The sequence below is a fragment of the Heterodontus francisci genome, chromosome 22 (genome assembly GCF_036365525.1).
Source record: "Heterodontus francisci isolate sHetFra1 chromosome 22, sHetFra1.hap1, whole genome shotgun sequence".
Lineage (NCBI taxonomy): Eukaryota > Metazoa > Chordata > Chondrichthyes > Heterodontiformes > Heterodontidae > Heterodontus > Heterodontus francisci.
The window spans coordinates 67,415,531-67,434,457 of record NC_090392.1 but is presented as its reverse complement, the minus strand read 5'-3'; the positions used below and the strand labels follow the sequence as shown (position 1 = coordinate 67,434,457).

Here is an 18,927-nt window from a genome sequence, read left to right as displayed (position 1 = left end):
TTCTTACTTTGAACTGTCACTGATGCACATCACACTCAACAGCTATGTCTCCTGACCTTTTCCACTACTACAAAACAGATCAGCTTTCCTCACATAGAGCAGATACAATATTAAAATTGACCTTTCCATAAGTAGGATACTGAGTTAGGTGAATGGACTTGGATCAGTTGTGAATATATTTTGAAGTCAGGTCCACTCATCGTTTAAATGTCATATAGCATTGGGGCCAATGTGTTACTCTGTGTAGCATAAGTTTTTCACATTTCCAGGGTTTAATGTTAAACTGTTATTGACCCAACACAGGAAATCTGGAGATGAAAGCAATTCATATTAGATCCTTGTGGAAAAAAGTGCTGTGGTGTAAAAGAGAAATGAAATGACTGCTAGATTCCCTTTAATAAAGATTACTGTATCAGTCCAGAACTACATAATATCCTTTATTTTTACTTGAACTTTATCACTGTAGACCAGTGGTTCTCAAACCTTTCCGTGTGGACCACTTGAGCAGGGCGAGATTTCATGGACCACCTATTAGTCCTACCCACCTGCTTTCACTCGCCCCTGCAAAAAAAATCCATCAGGATTAATGGGAAGAATGATGCTGCTTTTGATGGGATGCCAATGAGATGATCTCTGATTCCAAGCTGGAGAGCTTCAGTCTCATGTCGGGCTCCACATTCAGCCACTTCCTCCTCTTTGTTGTCAGTCCTACAGGTATTGAAGATCTGATCTCACAGTTGTATGTTGTAACAGTAGCATAAATCTTGCTTATGAAACTGCACTGTTGTTGCTCTTATTTATGACTACTCCTGCCACGCATGCAGGAACTTGTCTGGTTGTAACATCAAGCAAGTGATGGGAATGAGGGTTCTGTGCTGTTCTCTCGTATGGTCTCGGCTGTGGCGTTGAGCGTCAGTGACTTGCATTTTGGACCAGCCCACAGACCACATGGAGGACCCTCACAGATCACTCGTGATCCGCAGACCACACTTTGAGAACCACCGCTGTATATTGTATCTTCCATTTTTTTTTGCCAACGCCAACTCTGTGGCTGCCTAGTTGTATGGTGCAGTTTCCTGTAAGGTGATTTTATTTTTAAAACAACACACATAGGGCGGCGCAGTGGCTAGCACCGCAGCCTCACAGCTCCAGTGACCCGGATTCGGTTCTGGGTACTGCCTGTGCGGAGTTTACAAGTTCTCCCTTTGACAGCATGGGTTTCCTCTGGGTGCTCCAGTTTCCTCCCACATGTCAAAGACTTGCGGTTTGATAGGTAAATTGGCCATTGTAAAAAATGCCCCTAGGGTAGATAGGTGGTAGGAGAATTGAGGGAAGGTGGGGATGTGAGAGGGAAAATGGGATTAATGTAGGATTAGTATAAAATGGGTGGTTGATGGTCAGCGCGGACTTGTTGGGCTGAAGGGCCTGTTTCGGTGCTGTATTTCTCTATGACACATACGATTATTGTACTTCACCAGGGTTGAAATAGAACCCAGCAATAGGCAAAGGGTAATAACCTTAAAAATTGGACTTCTTTACAGATATAACTGATATGTAGTTCCATTTTTGTTACAGGTTTTGTTACCAGGAACTATCACATTTGAGATCTTGTTATGTTCTAGACTTTTACATTAAGTACCTAAACATTTTATAGCACTTGATTGAAAACCTACTTTCAATTTGACCTCTAATTAACAAATCAAAAATGGTGGCTAACATGAATATTACAAGTAAGTCACTTTAAAAATGTTTTCCTAATTGTAAATTTTTAGGACCTGTTGCTCTGTGGCATTTATAGAATTGTATGCAAAATAAATTAACTTTTGCATTCTATCTTATCTTTCAGACATATCATTCTCCTTCAGAACTTTTTCCATTTGTCTCCACAAGCTATGAAAACGCTTTCTTCCCCAGCCATCCTGTTCTGCAGCCTGATCTGTCACCAGCAACACCAGATAGGTTCAGTGGTCTCATGCCTGCAAGTGCAGATCCTTTAGGTTTTGAATCGCTGCCTCTTGGAGACTTACTGGAACTGGAAGGCAGTTTTGATGGCTTGTAGAGTTGAAGAAACAAATTACCAATTAAATTTAGACAATATAAAATTATATGTTTGCTGTTGGCCAACAAATGGATTTTTTTTAAATATCCTATGCAACTAAGAAAAATGTGCAGTGTTTCTACCATATCTACCTATAGATACAGATAATGATAAAAAGACTGGGTGAAACTTGTGTGTTGTGTGTTGATCCCCTGTAAAGCATAGTACTGATTCATTGTGAACTGTAATTACAATGCATGTATATCTCAAGTATTTCAATAAAGTAATAAAATGCATAATTTTTTTAAAAGGAGCATCATTTTCCAGCAAACTATTTGCTCTGTTTTGGTATCCTGTTCTAGTGACCCTGATTAGTCCCTGGTAACCACATGACTGTTCCCTCCAATTAAATGCTTGCAGCTTTCTCATGTCTGCCAAAAAGTGGGAGAGTATTACTGAGTAAAATTGCAAAGTTTTTCTGATGTTACCAGTTTTATTCTTTTTCTCAGATTCTATTGAATTTTACACATATTTATTCTTACCCTTTATTGCTAATTTTTGCTCAGTCTAAATTTGGCTAACATGTTCTGGTTGTCGTGGATTAAATGACGACACTGCATTTTGTTTTCCGCTTTCTTAAAGATTGGGCATTATAGTCAGCATTTAGTTGTATACCATTTAAGTTTTGGATGTTGCACACACCACCTGTCAACTTTAGCATTACTTCCTGTGTCATGACTTTTGAGCCATGCTTTTTATGTGAGCATTTAGAGTGCGAAATTGCTACGTAAACTTTCACCTGTCAGCCTGTATTTGAAGGACGCTAGCCACTAAGTGGTATAGGACAAAAAAAGGTGCTGTATAGGAAGGGGAGCCCAAGTTCACTCGCCATTTTCTTTCCACTTGATTTTTGGCCTTTACTACAAGCTCCTTTAGTTGGCTTTCTGCCTCTTTAAAAGTTGAAATCATTTTCCATACTTGTACTACGTTGCCCACTCTTACCCAGGATAAAATGCTGAAAAGTGGCTGAAAGAAAGATGCCATTTAAAAAAATGTTTGAGGGAGAGTTGTTAAATGGATATTGTGAATGCATGTAGTATTCAACAGGTGAAAGTAAATTGAAAAGAAACTTAGTATCTTCTATCTAAACTTACTACAGTATTTGTTCAAAATTGAAGTTTAAGCTCTGTACGTATTTTAGAATCATAGAAAGTTTACGACGCAGAAAGAGGCCAATTGGCCCATCAGGTCTGCGCCATCCAAACAACGGGCCACCCAGCCTAATCCCACTTTCCAGCATTTGGTCCATAGCCGTGCAGGTTACGGCACTTGAGGTGCATATCCAGATACCTTTTAAATGAGTTGAGGGTTTCTGCCTGTGTTACCCTTACAGGCAGCGAGTTCCAGATCCCTACCACCCTCTGGGTGAAATAACTTTTCCTCATCACCCCTCTAATCTTTCTACCAATCACTTTAAATCTGTGTCTCCCAGTCAGTGACCCCTCAGCTAAGGTAAATAGGCCCTTCCTATCCACTCTATCCAGGCCCCTCACAATTTTGTACATCTCAATCAAATCTCCTCTGTTCCAAGGAGAACAACCCCAGCCTATCCTATCTTTCCTCATAGTTGCATTTTTCCAGTACCAGCAACATCCTCGTAAATCTCCTTTGTACCCTGTCTAGTGCAATTACATCCTTTCTGTAATGAGGTGTAGAGGTGTGCAAAGGAAACCCGACGTGAGCCCGAATTCCGGACCCTTCGATGTCGGATTGGGTAGCAGGCCTTTACATCAGTACATGGGTAAAGGCCTGCTACCCGACCTGACCCCGGCGGGATCCGATGGCATGTGTCAGGTTCTGGTCGGTTGGGTTGGCCTTCCAGGTGCAGCATTCAGATTTGGGTCGGGTTTCCTTTGCATACCTCTAATGAGGTGACCAGAACTGCACACAGTACTCAAGTTGTGGCCTAACTAATGATTTATTCAGTTCCAGTAAAACCTCCCTTCTCATATTCTATACCTCGGCGAATAAAGGAAAGGATGCCATATGCCTTCTTGACCACCTTATCGACCTGTCCTGCTATCTTCAGGGATCTGTGGACATTTACTCCAAGATCCCTCACTTCCTCTACAGCTAACACCTCCCCCACCAACCCCCCCCCCCACCACCACCACCACCATCCGAAGCAGCATGGCAAATTTGAGTTATAAGTGTAATTTATTAAAATGATGAATTAACAAGTTTACACAATCAACAAATTGATACTTTCTAAATAGGATGACTTGAATTTATGGTCATATTTGGTATGTGGAAAAGCTTGAACCTATCAGCTGAGTTATATCCCCAGCATGCACAGCTATAATGGATAAGACTAATTATTACATTTCATGATTTTCTGTGTCATTTACATTGTTGAATGTATTGTGGAAGTGCGTAGGGACAGTGGCCTGGATTTTGTGGTCACTGCTGACCTTGAAAAAAGCTGCCCACGCAGATTTAGTGGGCTCTGGAGCATAGATTTCCTTGATTCTGAATTTGGCACCATTTATAGGGGATCTGTGACACCAGGCAACAAGGCAGGCAGCAGCCAGGCTGATCAGCCTATCAGATTGAAGGAACCTCTCAGACAGCAGAGCATATAGTAAAAAGCATAAAATATACACATTTCAATCATTGTACAGAAAGCAAAGTAAACATTGGGATATACACATGGGATTCAGGGAGAAGCTAAAATATCAAACTTAGAAATAAAAAATCATATTTTAAGAATCATGCAATGTTTAAATGTTCTTCAGAGGTCATGAGACTCCATACTTGTAGAATTAGATTTTGCAGGGCCAGAGAAGTAGTTCAGCAGTAATTATAACTTAGAACACTCTCAAAATCTCAGCTACTCCTGATTGAACAAACAAGGCTTAACATTTTAATTGGTTTTTACGGCAAGAATAGCGTGTTAAAAGTTGAAATTCGCGGTAAATCAGTGATCCTGTGTTGATTGCTTCAATGAAGGCTGCAATAGTGCACCCTGTGGAGGAGCAGGGTATCAGTGATTTCTGTGTTGAACTACACATGTGCAATACCAGAGGTTGCTGTCAGTTTTATCCAGTAAAGACAGCGAGCACTGACTGTTTCAACATCAGAACAACTGGGGCGGCGCAGTGGTTAGCACCGCAGCCTCACAGCTCCAGCGACCCGGGTTCGATTCCGGGTACTGCCTGTGTGGAGTTTGCAAGTTCTCCCTGTGTCTGCGTGGGTTTTCTCCGGGTACTCCAGTTTCCTCCCACAAGCCAAAAGACTTGCAGGTTGATAGGTAAATTGGCCATTATAAATTGTCACTAGTATAGGTAGGTGGTAGGGAAATACAGGGACAGGTGGGGATGTTTGGTAGGAATATGGGATTAGTGTAGGATTAGTATAAATGGGTGGTTGATGTTCGGCACAGACTCGGTGGGCCGAAGGGCCTGTTTCAGTGCTGTATCTCTAATCTAACTGCAAATTGCAGGCCACTATTTGCTTGTCCGATGCTTTTCAGTGTATGTGTTCTATGTTCCGTAATTTGTTACTTATGCACTTATGTTGAGATTGGATATTGGACAGGATAATTTCACGCATTGTCTGATGTGCTACAGATTTAGCGGGAGGTAGGTTGGGATTCACAGTAAACCTGGGTTTGTAAATATTTTAATAAAAGCAAAATAACTGCGGATGCTGGAAATCTGAAATAAAAACAAGAAATGCTGGAAATACTCAGCAGGTCTGGCAGCATCTGTGGAAAGAGAAGCAGAGTTAACGTTTCAGGTCAGTGACCCTTAGAGTCATAGAGAGATACAGCACTGAAACAGGCCCACCAATTCTCTGACCAACAACCACCCATTTATACTAATCCTACGTTAATCCCATATTCCCTATCACATACCTACACTAGGTGCAATTTACAATGGCCAATTTACCTATCAACATGCAAGTCTTTGGCTGTGGGAGGAAACCGGAGCACCCGGCGGAAACCCACGCGGTCACAGGGAGAACTTGCAAACTCCGCACAGGCAGTCCCCAGAACCAAACCTGGTTCACTGGAGCTGTGAGGCTACAGTGCTAACCACTGCCCACTGCGCCACTGTGCCATAGTACTAGCAGAACTAGCAGATATTAGAAATGTGAACGGTTTTAAGCAAGTAAAGCAGGGGTGAGGTAAAAGATTACAAAGGAGGAGTAGATAGGACAAGGTCACAGAGAATAACCAACCAGAAGGTCATGGAGCAAAGGCAAATAATATGTTAATGGTGTGTTGAAAGTCAAAACATTGGTACAGATAGGGTGTTAATGGACTGAAAACTGAATAGCCACAAGCACAAACATGAAAAAAAAGTGGGTAGGCAAACTGAACAAACTAAGATGAACTAAAAATAAAAGTAAAATGAGGGACCCGTCATGCTCTGAAATGATTGAACTCAATGTTCAGTCCGGCAGGCTGTAGCCTGCCTAATCGGTAAATGAGATGCTGTACCTCGAGCTTGCGCTGATGTTCACTGGAACACTGTAACAATCCTAGGACAGAGATGTGAGAGTGGGTGGGAGGAGGGGGGAGTGTTGAAATGGCAAGCAACTGGAAGCACGGGGTCATGCTTTCGGACTGAGCAGAGGTATTCCACAAAGCTGTCACCCAGTCTGCATTTGGTCTCCCCATTGTAGAGGTGACCACGTTGTGAGCAGCGAATACAGTATACTACATTGAAAAAAGTACAAGTAAATTGCTGCTTCACCTGAAAGGAGTGTTTGGGGCCTGGGATAGTGAGGAGAGAGGAGGTAAATGGACAGGTATTACACCTCCTGCGATTGCAGGGGAAGGTGTCATGGGAAAGGGATGAGGTGGTGGGGGTAATGGAGGAGTGGACCAGGGTGTCGCAGAGGGAACAATCCCTTCGGAATGCTGACTGGAAGGGAGGGGAAGATGCATTTGGTAGTGGCATCATGCTGGAGATGGCGGAGGATGATCCTTTGGATATAGAGGCTGATGGGGTGGAAAGTGAGGACAAGGGGAACCCTGTTGCAGTTCTGGGAGGGAGGGGTGAGGGTAGAGGTGCAGGAAATGGGCCGGACATGGTTGAGGGGCCTGTCAGCCACAGTGGGGTGGGGGGGGGGGCGGGGGTGGAATCCTCGGTTGAAGAAAAAGGAAGACATATCAGAAGCGCTGTCATGGAAGGTAGCATCATCAGAGCAGATGCATCGGAGACGGAAAAACTGAGAGAATGGAATGGAGTTCTTATAGGAGGCAGGGTGTGAGGAAGCATAGTCGAGGTAGCTGTGGGAGTTGGTGGGCTTTTAATGGATATTAGTAGTCAGCCTGTCTCTAAAGATGGAGACAGAGAAATCGAGGAAGTGAAGGGAAGTGTCGGAGATGGACCATGTAAAGGTGAGAGAAGGGTGGAAATTAGAAGCAAAGTTGATAAAGTTATCCAGTTCAGGGCGGGAGCAGGAAACAGCACCAATACAGTCATCAATGTACTGGAAAAAGAGTTGGGGAAGGGGGCCTGAGTAGGACTGGTACAAGGAATGTTCGACATATCCCACAAAAAGACAGGCATAACTAGGACCCAAGCATGACCCCGAGCTTCCAATTGCTTGCCATTTCAACACTCCCTCTGCTCTCATGCTCACATCTCTGTCCTGGGATTGCTGCAGTGTTCCAGTGAACATCAACGCAAGCTCGAGGAACAGCATCTCATTTACCGATTAGACACACTACAGCCTGCCGGACTGAACATTGAGTTCAATCATTTCAGAGTTTGACGGGCCCATTTTACTTTTATTTTTAGTTCTTTTTTCTTTTTTCCTTTTGTTGTGTTTTCTTTATTTTATCTTAGTTTGTTCAGTTTGCCTAGCCACTGTTTTTTTCATGTTTGTGCCTCTGGCTGTTCAGTTTTCAGTCCATTAACACCCGATCTGTACTAATGCTTTGTCTTTGAACACACCATTAACATATTGTTTGCCTTTGCTCCATGACCTATGTGGCCTTGTCCAATCTACACCTTCTCCTTTGTTATCTCTTGCCCCACCCCTACTTTGCTTGCTTAAAACCTTTCACATTTCTAATATCTGCTAGTTCTGAAGAATGGTCACTGACTTGAAACGTTAACTCTGCTTCTCTCTCCACAGATGCTGCCAGACCTGCTGAGCATTTCCAGCATTTCTTGTTTTTATTGTAAATATTTTACCCAGCTGCTTGGAAAATTCTGAATAGCTTGAATTCCTATCTTTTCATAACTTCTGTAGCTGTCTGCTTGAAAAGTGTGAGCATCAATTCAGAAACTGAGTAGATCGTTTTGTGATTGCCAAGATAGAAAATCCCTGCACTACAGAAATGACAGGAAGCCATTTAGCAGCCAGTTTGGTTGTTATACACGACCAAACATGAGTCAATTGTATGATTTATTCCATGAAATACTACAGAGACAACTGTACTTCTTTCTTGATATATTCCCACTTGTGTCTACTGGAAAGATCCGATCAGGGTATTGTGCATTGCAGTGGTTTTATAGCATTTCCAATATATTTGTGAGGGCTAAGCTGAGTTTATAAAAACAGAAAATGCAAGCAATATACAGCAATAAGGTCTATCACCTCCAAAGGGACTCAGCACATAACAAAACTGTCCTTTCTCTTTTATTCCAGCACCTTGCTAAGAGATAGATCAGGTGTTATAGTCAATATCCAAACTAGAGTGACAAGGTTTTTCTGTTTAACCCAAAGCTCACTACAAATTACCTCAATATTAGGCAACACCAGAGGGAGCTCAGGGAGAGGAGTGCTTTGACACACCATCTTGCATAAATATTTGAATTAATAAAAATGCAACTGAATTTTACCTTAGCCCCATGACAAGAAAAGCTACTCTTAACTGAATTTGAAGAATGAAGAGAGGAAGATAAATTTAAAGAAAAAGAGAAAGAAATGAAAACTGGACCAGAATAAAGAAATATGTTGATACAAGACTAACCCTGTGCCTGTATAACATGCACTGTTAACTGTTAGTTTTTGATACAAAGTAGCACCTCAGCTATGCAGTTTTTGATTGTAAATCTCATTGGAAGTGGGTTTTTTTTCAATGTTGACAGCTCTTATTGTCAGCAAGAGAGCTGATTGGAAATGGAGTTTGTGATGAAGGATAGAACGGAATTGCATGTCTCAAACCATTTGATCCAATTATGAATTTGTGCTAATTATTTCCTGAATAAAATACTGATTTTAATAGCTTACTGTTATTCTTAAAATTATACTCCAAAATTTAATATTTTGAAATGTTTATTTCATATTGTTGGGGAAAAAAATTCAAGTAGAAAGAAAAGCAGAACTTTTAAGAGAACTTACTTGATGGAAAGAAAAATCGCTTGTTCAAAATTTCTTGATTTAAATGGATGTTGCTTCACCCTCTCTTTGTATAGGAATTACATGCTGATATTGTGAGGGAAGACTTGGGATGTGGGGTGATTTTGTCATCCAAAATTGGCTGCTAGCAAAATGGCATAACATCCAAGCACTTTTGCCTACAGTTTGTTTTGTGAAACTTTTCTGTCATTTCTTACTTGGCTCTCTGAAGTGACCCCAAGTACAAACCCAAATGGCTTTGCAAAGAAATAATGAACTTTAGGCTGTTCCTCAGTAGGAATCGATGATTCTAGCTGTCACACGTGGCTATAAATTAGAAATTATTATTAGACAAGAAGTTCTGAAGTGGAGCTCATCATATCCAAGTTGGAGATTCTTTGCTGAATATCATGCTTAAAATCATGAAGAGTTAAGGTCGAATAAATGAAGAAAAATTGTTTCCAGTGGCTGAAGAATCACTAATAAGAGGGCACTGATTTCAGGTGATTGGCAAAAGAACCTGAGGTGACATGATAAACTTTTTCACACAATGTATGGTTAAGATTTAGAGTGCATAGCCTGATAGGGTGGTGAATACAGATTCAAATGCCTTCAAAAGGAAATTGGATAAATACTTGAAAGAGAAAAAAAATTGCAGGGATATGGGGAAAGAGCGGGGAAATTAAACTAACTGGATTGTTCTTTGAAAGAGCCAGTGCAGACTTGATGGGCTGAATGGCCTCCTTCTGTGCTGTACTATAATGACCTCATGCTAAGGCCAAAGGTTAGTTATAATCAGAAAAAAAGTTTTGCTGTAACTTGACTGTTTCTAATTTAACATATTGATGTAGGAAGAACATGCTTGACCTCACGAAAAATGTTGCATTCATACTCAAAGCTGTCTAATAAATACAAACCAGGAAAATCATTGAGTCTGTCTTGCTCATCTATCAAGGTCAGTGCAGTGGTTAGCACCGCAGCCTCACAGCTCCAGCGACCCGGGTTCAATTCTGGGTACTGCCTGTGTGGAGTTTGCAAGTTCTCCCTGTGACTGCGTAGGTTTCCGCCGGGTGCTCCGGTTTCCTCCCACAGCCAAAGACTTGCAGGTTGATAGGTAAATTGGCCATTATAAATTGCCCCTAGTATAGGTAGGTGGTAGGGGAATTAAGAGGTGGGGATGTGGTAGGAATATGGGATTAATGTAGGATTAGTATAAATGGGTGGTTGTTGGTCAGCACAGACTCAGCGGGCCAAAGGGCCTGTTTCAGTGCTGTATCTCTAAATAAATAAAAGAAAATTACAATTCTCCCCTCAGACCACCAGGTGGCGCTTGAATAACTTTAAACTTTATTGCTCCTTTATTCTAGCTGGAAGTCCATTCCAATTATTGATTACTCTGTGTGAATAAATGCTTCCTAACACCAGCTCTGAATTTTCTTTCACTAGTTTGAAGCAATGCCCTGGCTTACCTTGAAGTAGTATTCTGAATTTAACTTTGTGCTTTCCTAACATTGCCTGACTCTGCCCCTGTCTTATCGGCTGCTGAAACTTTCAGTCATGCTTTTGTTGCCTCTAGACTTAACTATTCCAACGGTCTCCTGGCCGACCTCCTATCTTCCCACCCCTACCCTTACTCCCACCAGAGATCTCTGCGCTCCTCCAATTCTGGTGGCTGTGTAGGCCCTAAACTTTAGAATTTCCTTGCTATATCTCTCTGCCTTTTTCTCCTTATTTAAGAAGCACCTCAAACCCTACTCTGACCAAACTTTTTGTCATCTGTGCTCTTATCTCCTTGTGGCTTGGTGTCACATTTTGTTTGTGAATACACCTGTGAAGTGCTTTGAGATGGTTTTACTATGTTAAAGGTGGTGCACAAATGTAAGTTGTATTTTATAATCTTTTATAAGATCTGGTCTCGGTTGCTTTCTTTCATAGGTAAACATAGACCAGACCAAGGACCTATTGCCTAATTCGTTCATGGGATGTAGGCTTCACAGGCAAGGCCAGTCTTTATTGCCCATCCCTAATTGCCCTCGAGAAGATGGTGGTGAGCCACCTTCTTGAACCGCTGCAGTCCATGTAGTGTAAGTACAGCCACAGTTCTGTTAGGGAGGAAGTTCCAGGTATTTGTCCCAGCAACAGTGAAGGAACAGCGGTATAGTTTCAAGTCAGGATGGTGCGTGACTTGGACGGGAGTTTGCAGGTGGTGGTGGTAGACGTCATGGGTTTGGAAGGTGCTGTCGAAGGAGTCTTGGCGAGTTGCTGCAGTGGATCTTACAGAAGGTACACGTTGCCACTGTGTGCTGTTGGTGGAGGGAATGAATGTTTAAGGTGGTGAATAGGGTGCTGAACAAGCAGGCAGCTTTGTCCTGGATGGTGTTGAGCTCCTTAAGTGTTGATGGAGTTGCACTCATCCAGTTAAATGGAGAATATTCCATTACACTCCAGACTTGTGCCTTGTAGATGGTGCACAGGCTTTGGGGAGTCAGGAGGTGAATTACTTGCCACAGAATTCCCAGCCTCTGACCTACCACAGTATTTATATGGCTTGTCCAGTTAAGTTTCTGGTTATTGGTAACCCCCAGGATGTTGATGTTGGGGGATTCAGCAATGGCAACACTATTGCCTCTTGTGCATTCCCCTTTCTGTTTGCCGTTCATTGGTAGCTATTCATCCACTAAGGCTCCAAGTGGGGGAACTACTTTCCTAAACCCATCTAGTTCTCCAACTCCCTCTCCTCCTTTAACACTGCCCATAAAGCCCACCTCCTTGACCAAGCCTTTGGTTACCACTCCTTTGTCTCGGCATACATTTTTTGATTATGCTTCTGTGAATTGCCTTTGGACATTTTTCTATGTTAAAGGTGTTGTATAAATGAAAGTTATTACAGAGGACAGGATTAAGATCCACATGAAGTAGATGTGAATAAATCTCTTAAATTAGCAAATAAATAAAAAATGAATAAATTTACAAATACATTTGAAACATCCTGCTCAATTTGACAGTTTAGGACTGAATATAGTACAAGTCACAGAAAGAAAATTTTGCTGGCTGCATGTCGCTAAATGAAAATTCTTTAGGCCATTTCTCCAGCTCACACCAAGACAAGATGTTAATTATAATCAACTGTTATGTAGACAACAATATTTTCCCCTATTTTGAAAATCATGAATTGGATGTTGCTCTTCTGTTTTCTCAAGCTCAATGGACAAGAGTGTGCTTTTCTTGTTTTGGTGAAATTGGTCAAACAAGCATCACCTGCAGTCATATTGGTGATGATCCGTACAAATTGCTTGATTTTTCTGTACCTTTGGTGATGTGACTGTCGTCTCCAAGAGTTTTAACTCGCTCTGCTCTATAGTTCAATAATTTGGCCAGGATTTTATAATCTCAGACAATGAAAAATCCTATCAACACCTCTTTTGCTATCTTTTGCCCCACCCCTGCTTCATTTGCTTAAAACTTATTACATTTCTAACTTTTGCCAGTTCTGATGAAAGGTCACTGACTTGAAACATTAATTCTGTTTCTCTCTCCACCGATGCTGCCAGACTTGCTGAGTACAAAGAACAGTACAGCACAGAACAGGCCATTTGGCCCTCCAAGCCTGCGTCAATCTTGATGCCTGTCTTAAAACCTGCTGCACTTCCAGGGACCGTATCCCTCTATTCCCATCCTATTCATGTATTTGTCAAGATGCCTCTTAAACGTCGCTATCGTACCTGCTTCCACCATCCCCCCTGGCAGCAAGTTCCAGGCACTCACCACCCTCTGTGTAAAGAACTTGCCTCGCACATCCCCTCTAAACTTTGCCCCTCACACCTTAAGCCTATGTCCCCTAGTAACTGACTCTTCCACCCTGGGAAAAAGCTTCTGACTATCCACTCTGTCCATGCCACTCATAACTTTGTAAACCTCTATCATGTTGCCCCTCCACCTCCGTCGTTCCAGTGAAAACAATCCGAGTTTATCCAACCCCTCCTCATAGCTAATGCCCTCCAGACCAGGCAACATCCTGGTAAACCTCTTCTGTACCCTCTTCTGGTAGTGTGACGACCAGAATTGCATGCAATATTCCAAGTGTGGCCGAACTAAGTTCTGTACAGCTGCAGCATGACTTGCCAATTTTTATACTCTATGCCCCGACCGATGAAGGCAAGCATGCCGTATGCCTTCTTGACTACCTTATCCACCTGCGTTGCCACTTTCAGTGACCTGTGGACCTGTACGCCCAGATCTCTCTGCCTGTCAATACTCCTAAGGGTTCTGCCATTTACTGTATACTTCCCACCTGTATTAGACCTTCCAAAATGCATTACCTCACATTTGTCCGGATTAAACTTCATCTGCCATTTCTCCGCCCAAGTCTCCGATCGATCTATATCCTGCTGTATCCTCTGACAATCCAGCATTTTTTGTTTTTATTTCAGATTTTGCAGTATCTGCAGTATTTTGCTTTTATTTTATAATCTCAGAATTGGATCTTACCGAACTGATCTTGAGGGAGCTTTCTCCTATCTGTACATGAGGGAAAGAAATGAACATGACTCATCTTGAAGTAGAACAATTGAAGTTAAACTGTTCTGATTGAAGATGGTTGGAAAACTTGGAAGCCCCATTGATTTTAATGACCTAACCTTGTGTAAGTATATCATCAAAAAGCACAATCTAAACCATGTTAATGTAATAAAGCAGCCTTAGTAAATGTAATGATTTAGGCTGTCTCCTAATGCAGTCTGGTTGTGCATGAGGTCCAAGTGCAAACTTAACATGCTGTCTGGGACCATATGAACAGCCACATAGAGCCCAGAACTGGATTCTGTGCTGAGCATAGGCCTAAAGAAGTCAAGGCCAGAATTATTTCCAGCTTTGATGTTTGAAGCACCTTCCCCAGTTGTTATTGTGTTGCTGCAGGCTCCGACCATCCCAATGTATCCGAGGATTTTCATTATCATGCTGTTTTGTTCATGCTGAAATGTTCACACAGACACTGTGAGCCTACTCTGAGCCGTGTAGGCATGTTCCATCAGCCCACTGTTTTTTGTAATAACATTATTTTTGTTCTTTTATTTGTGAGCACCGAGTCAGGATATTCATTAGCACAGAGGAGCACTTAGAATGTGTTTTTCATCTACTTCCCAATGTCAGTTCTTGAGGCTTATGACATGCGTCCACAAGCCACAGAAACCACACCAGGTTTGGAGGGGTGATGCATAAACCAGCATATCTGCACACTCTGCTTAACTAATTTGGCAAGTGATTGCCTTCAGTAGTGGATGTTAGTCATCTTTAAAATAAAGACAAGTACTTTCAGGAAAGAAAACATGCCATCATTTGATTTATTTTTAGTTCCCCATTTTCATGATGACTTGAATATGAGGATATACCTATCCACCCATCATGGACATGATGTTGGTGGGAGGTTTACACACAGCAGAATTTTCCAAGACCCAGTGGCACCGGTGGGTCCAGCACACATCATCTGCTTAGTGGAAAAGATGCACTGAACATGATTTTCTGTGCATTTATGCTGATGGCTTAGGGGCTGGGTTCAAAGAAAAGAAACAATTTTTTTAAAACCGTGCCTTGGCATATGTAATGGATCATCCTGCAATCGACTACATAGGCCTTCTGGTCCATTCGGATTTAGATACCACCCACTACTACAAGAGTTGTGTAGCCAGCGGGAATGTGCAGAAGTTCCTTGTGCCCAACGCTGCTGTGGTGTAAAAGACAGAAAATGCATTGGATGAGTGGATATATATCAACCTAGGGGTGTGTAAAAAAGATAAATGGGTTAATGTTTCATGTTGGTGAATCTTTCTCTTTCAGGTACTGATTTACTTGCAGCACTTAGAGCATTTGCTGTCCTTTTTTCCTCTTGTGTGCTCATATTACAGTCCTGCCCATGCTGTTGTGCAGACTCAAAATCTTTCTTCTTTCCTTTAATGCAGACACTTGTACAAATGAACTATGGGGTAGATTTCAAGTGCTGAGCAAGCAAACCATATCAAGGGCTGGGCCTCATTAATATTTTGCTGGGGTTGTGGGTAGAAAACGAGCCACGGGGCAGCCTGCCAGCTGCAGGACACAGCAATGTGGGCAGACTGGTTGGCCCTGGGCTGGAAGAAGGTAAGTGAGAGCGGCAAGAGAGGAGGAAGGTCTTGATTTTGGGAGCTGGTTTTGTGGAGTCCAGAGAAGCACACCAGCTTCTCCTGGCTCCACAGTATAAACACAAACTTACATGCTAAACTCCACTTCAGCTGGAGCATTTACTGATACAGGGCTCACAGCATGCCCAGCACACACTCCGCCCAGTCTGGTCTTAAAATGGCAAATTATATTTTTATATATTCATTAGTGAGATGTGACCATCGCTGGTAAGGCCAGAATGTATTATCCATCCCTAATTGCCTTTGAGAAGATGGTGGTGAGCCCCCTTCTTGAACTGCTGCAATCCATATGGTGTAAGTGCACCCACAGTGCTGATAGGGAGAGAGTTCCAGGATTTTGACCCAATGACAGTGAATGAACGGCAATATATTTCCAAGCTAGGATGGTGTGAGACTTGGGGAAACTTGCAGTTGGGGGTGTGCCCATGTGTCTGCTACCTTGTCCTAGGTGGCAGGTTTGAAAGATGCTGTCTAAAGGAGCTTTGGTGATTTGCTGCCATGCATCTTGTAGATGGCACACTCTGCTGCCACTGTGCGTTGGTGGTGGAGGGAGTGAATGTTTCAGGTGATAGATGGGATCTCCAGCAAGCGGGCTACTTTGGCCTGGATGGTGTTGGAGATGCACTCATCCCAGCAAGTGGAGAGTATTCCATCACACTTCTGATTTGTTGATGGTGGACAGGCTTTGGGGAGTCAGGAGGTGAGTTACTTGTCACAGAATTCCCAGCCTCTGATCTGTTCTTGTAGCCACGGTATTTATATGGCTGGTCCAGATAAGTTTGTTAAACTGGGAGAAGATTAAAGCAGGCACACCGACAGAGGGAACAGAATGGAAAGTTTTTCTATTTCAGGTGTAAGCACACATTTCTGCCAGATGCATGACCTCAAAATCCAACCATTTATCTTGTCTTAGTAATCATGCACTGTGTTCAGAATTTGAACTGTCCCACATCCCAGCTGGTGTAATTACTCTGATGATAAAAGAATTTTGAGAATTCCCTGAGAGCTGAGTTGGTAACTTTGCTGTCCTAAGTGGAATTGGGAAGGTCCCAGGCTTGATTCGAAAGTTGGACAACAACAGTACTTTTAGAATTTATCAGGAAGTCCCCAGATTTGTAATATAACTTTTTCGTTTCCCACATCATTGCATCTGATATACACCTAGTGACAAAATAATCCTCCTGCAATATACGTTTCGCACCAATAGTTGGATTTTGGAATGTGCATCTCTGAACTGAATTCTAAAACTCGGTGAACTATATTACTCTATTAAGAAAAATTTTCTCATAAATGGATGTGAATTTAATATTACAAATATGGCACTGATAATGCTGTGTTTGCTGCATCTCAGAATTATAGACACTGACATGATGTCTGTTTTCTTCAGTCTAAATCAACTTCATATGGTTTGTCTCCAATTAAAAGGAAATCAGAGCATTTGGCTAATTTCACTGTCTACAAAAAAACCTGTAAGAATAACAAAGACAGCAAATTGACTCGTATTGTGTCTCTGTGGTTTTCCTGTCTGAATGTTTTTTTTTTAAATGTCAAAGGCTGCAGGAAATTTTGCAATTCTCATCATGGATTTTGAAGTTAAAATTTACAGCTGATGACAAGCTTTTTCAATGTACTCCTGTCTAGAACTGATAAATGAACTACTGTGACTGTAATATAATGCTAGATGTGAATATTTGCCAACATGTTTATTGAACCATTTAATTAATAGTCTTTGGGGGCGGGGGGGAAGGTAGATTCAAATCTAATAACATATAGATAGGGGGGTAATTTTGACTTTAGCCGGTTGTGTATAACAGGCAATATTGGATTATTCACCCGTTATAGATCTCTCCCAAATTTTGCTTCCATTAAAGTCAAGAGGGAGACAGCAGTTCTGGTCGTTCTGCAGTTTTTTCTGGCTGGTGGCACAGGAGATTGGACGTGGCTCAAGAAAACTTTATTTTTGATTTAATTCTGATATTTTAAATGGCGTTTTGGTGATACTTTGTGTTTTATTTTGTCCCTTTTCTCTGGGATTTCGATGGAAAGTGACTGAACCAATGAGGTAGACTTTGGTCTTCACCACCTGGGTGTTAGGCATCGTCTTGGGGGAGTTTAGCAAAGAAAATCTGATGGGGAGGGTTGCTTGCCTATAACAGAACCTGCTCGATTTTCCTTTCATTAAAATTACTGAAAGGAAGATCTGGAAAGTTCTGTAAAGAGCACGCAATCCCCCTGAAAATCTTTACTGCGCTCCACCCAGGTGATATTTAACAGTCAGCCAGTCAATACAGAACTCTACCCCACACAAGATCTGGGAATTCTGTGGTAACTCACCTCCTGACTCCCCAAAACCATCTTCAAGGCACAAGTCAGGAGTGTGACTCTCCATTTGCCTGGATCGGTGCAGCTCCAACAACACTCAAGAAGCTCGACACCATCCAGGACAAAGCAGCCCACTTAATGGGCTCATCTACCACCTCCCTCCAGCATCGGCACACAGTAGCAGTAGTGTGTACCAACTACAAGATGCACTGCAGCAACTTGCCAAGGCTCCTTCAGTGGCACCTTCTAAACTCCCAATCTCTATCACCTAAGGAAAAAAGGGCAGAGGGCACATGGGCACACCACCACCTGCAAGTTCGCTTCCAAGTCACACACCATCATGACTTGGAAATATATCAGCATTTCTTCACTGTCACTAGGTCAAAATCCTGGAACTCTTTCCCTAACAACGCTGTGGGTGCACCTACACCACACGGACTACAGCAGTTCAAGAAGGCGGCTGACCATCACTTTCTCAAGGGCATTTAGCGATGGGCAATAAATGCTGGCCTTGCCAGCAATGCCCACATCCCACGAACGAATAAAAATAAATCACTGTTAAATCACACTCTACAAACTGAACTACTGAGCAATCCAGATGTAAACTCCCTGTTTGCTATTTGCTACCTGTCGAACAATAAATAACTTTTTTTAAATTTCCATTTGTAACATTTTTTTACACCCTCAGGACTTCCCAAAATGCTTTACAGCCTATGAATTATTTATGAAGTGTGGTCACTGTTATATTTGAGATAAATGATCAGTTGATCTGTTTTTGTTTTGCTGCCAGTATACTGGAAGAACTCCTTTGCTACTCTTTCAATGGTGCCATGGGATGTTTAAGGTCAACCCACGAGCACAGATGGGGCCTCAGTTTAATGTTTCATCTAAAAGACAGCACCTCCGAAATTTGTAACACTCCTTCAGTACTGCACTGAAATGTCAGTTGAGCGTTTGCACTCAAGTGTCTGGAGTGGGGCTTGAACGGGGTTTAAAAGTAAAGTTAATAGTGGTGAGATCCTTCCATCCTTC

General features: G+C 42.2%; 1 protein-coding gene across 1 annotated transcript in view; it reads left to right on the top strand.

Annotated features, from left to right (window-relative positions):
• The window catches only part of LOC137381566 (uncharacterized), a 118,424-nt gene extending 116,097 nt beyond the window's left edge, over positions 1-2,327 (top strand). The window contains exon 39 of the mRNA XM_068054257.1: positions 1,847-2,327. Within this exon, the coding sequence (XP_067910358.1) occupies positions 1,847-2,059 (213 nt within the window). The 3' untranslated portion in view covers positions 2,060-2,327. The remainder of the gene's footprint in view (positions 1-1,846) is intronic.
• Positions 2,328-18,927: the final 16,600 nt, after the last annotated feature.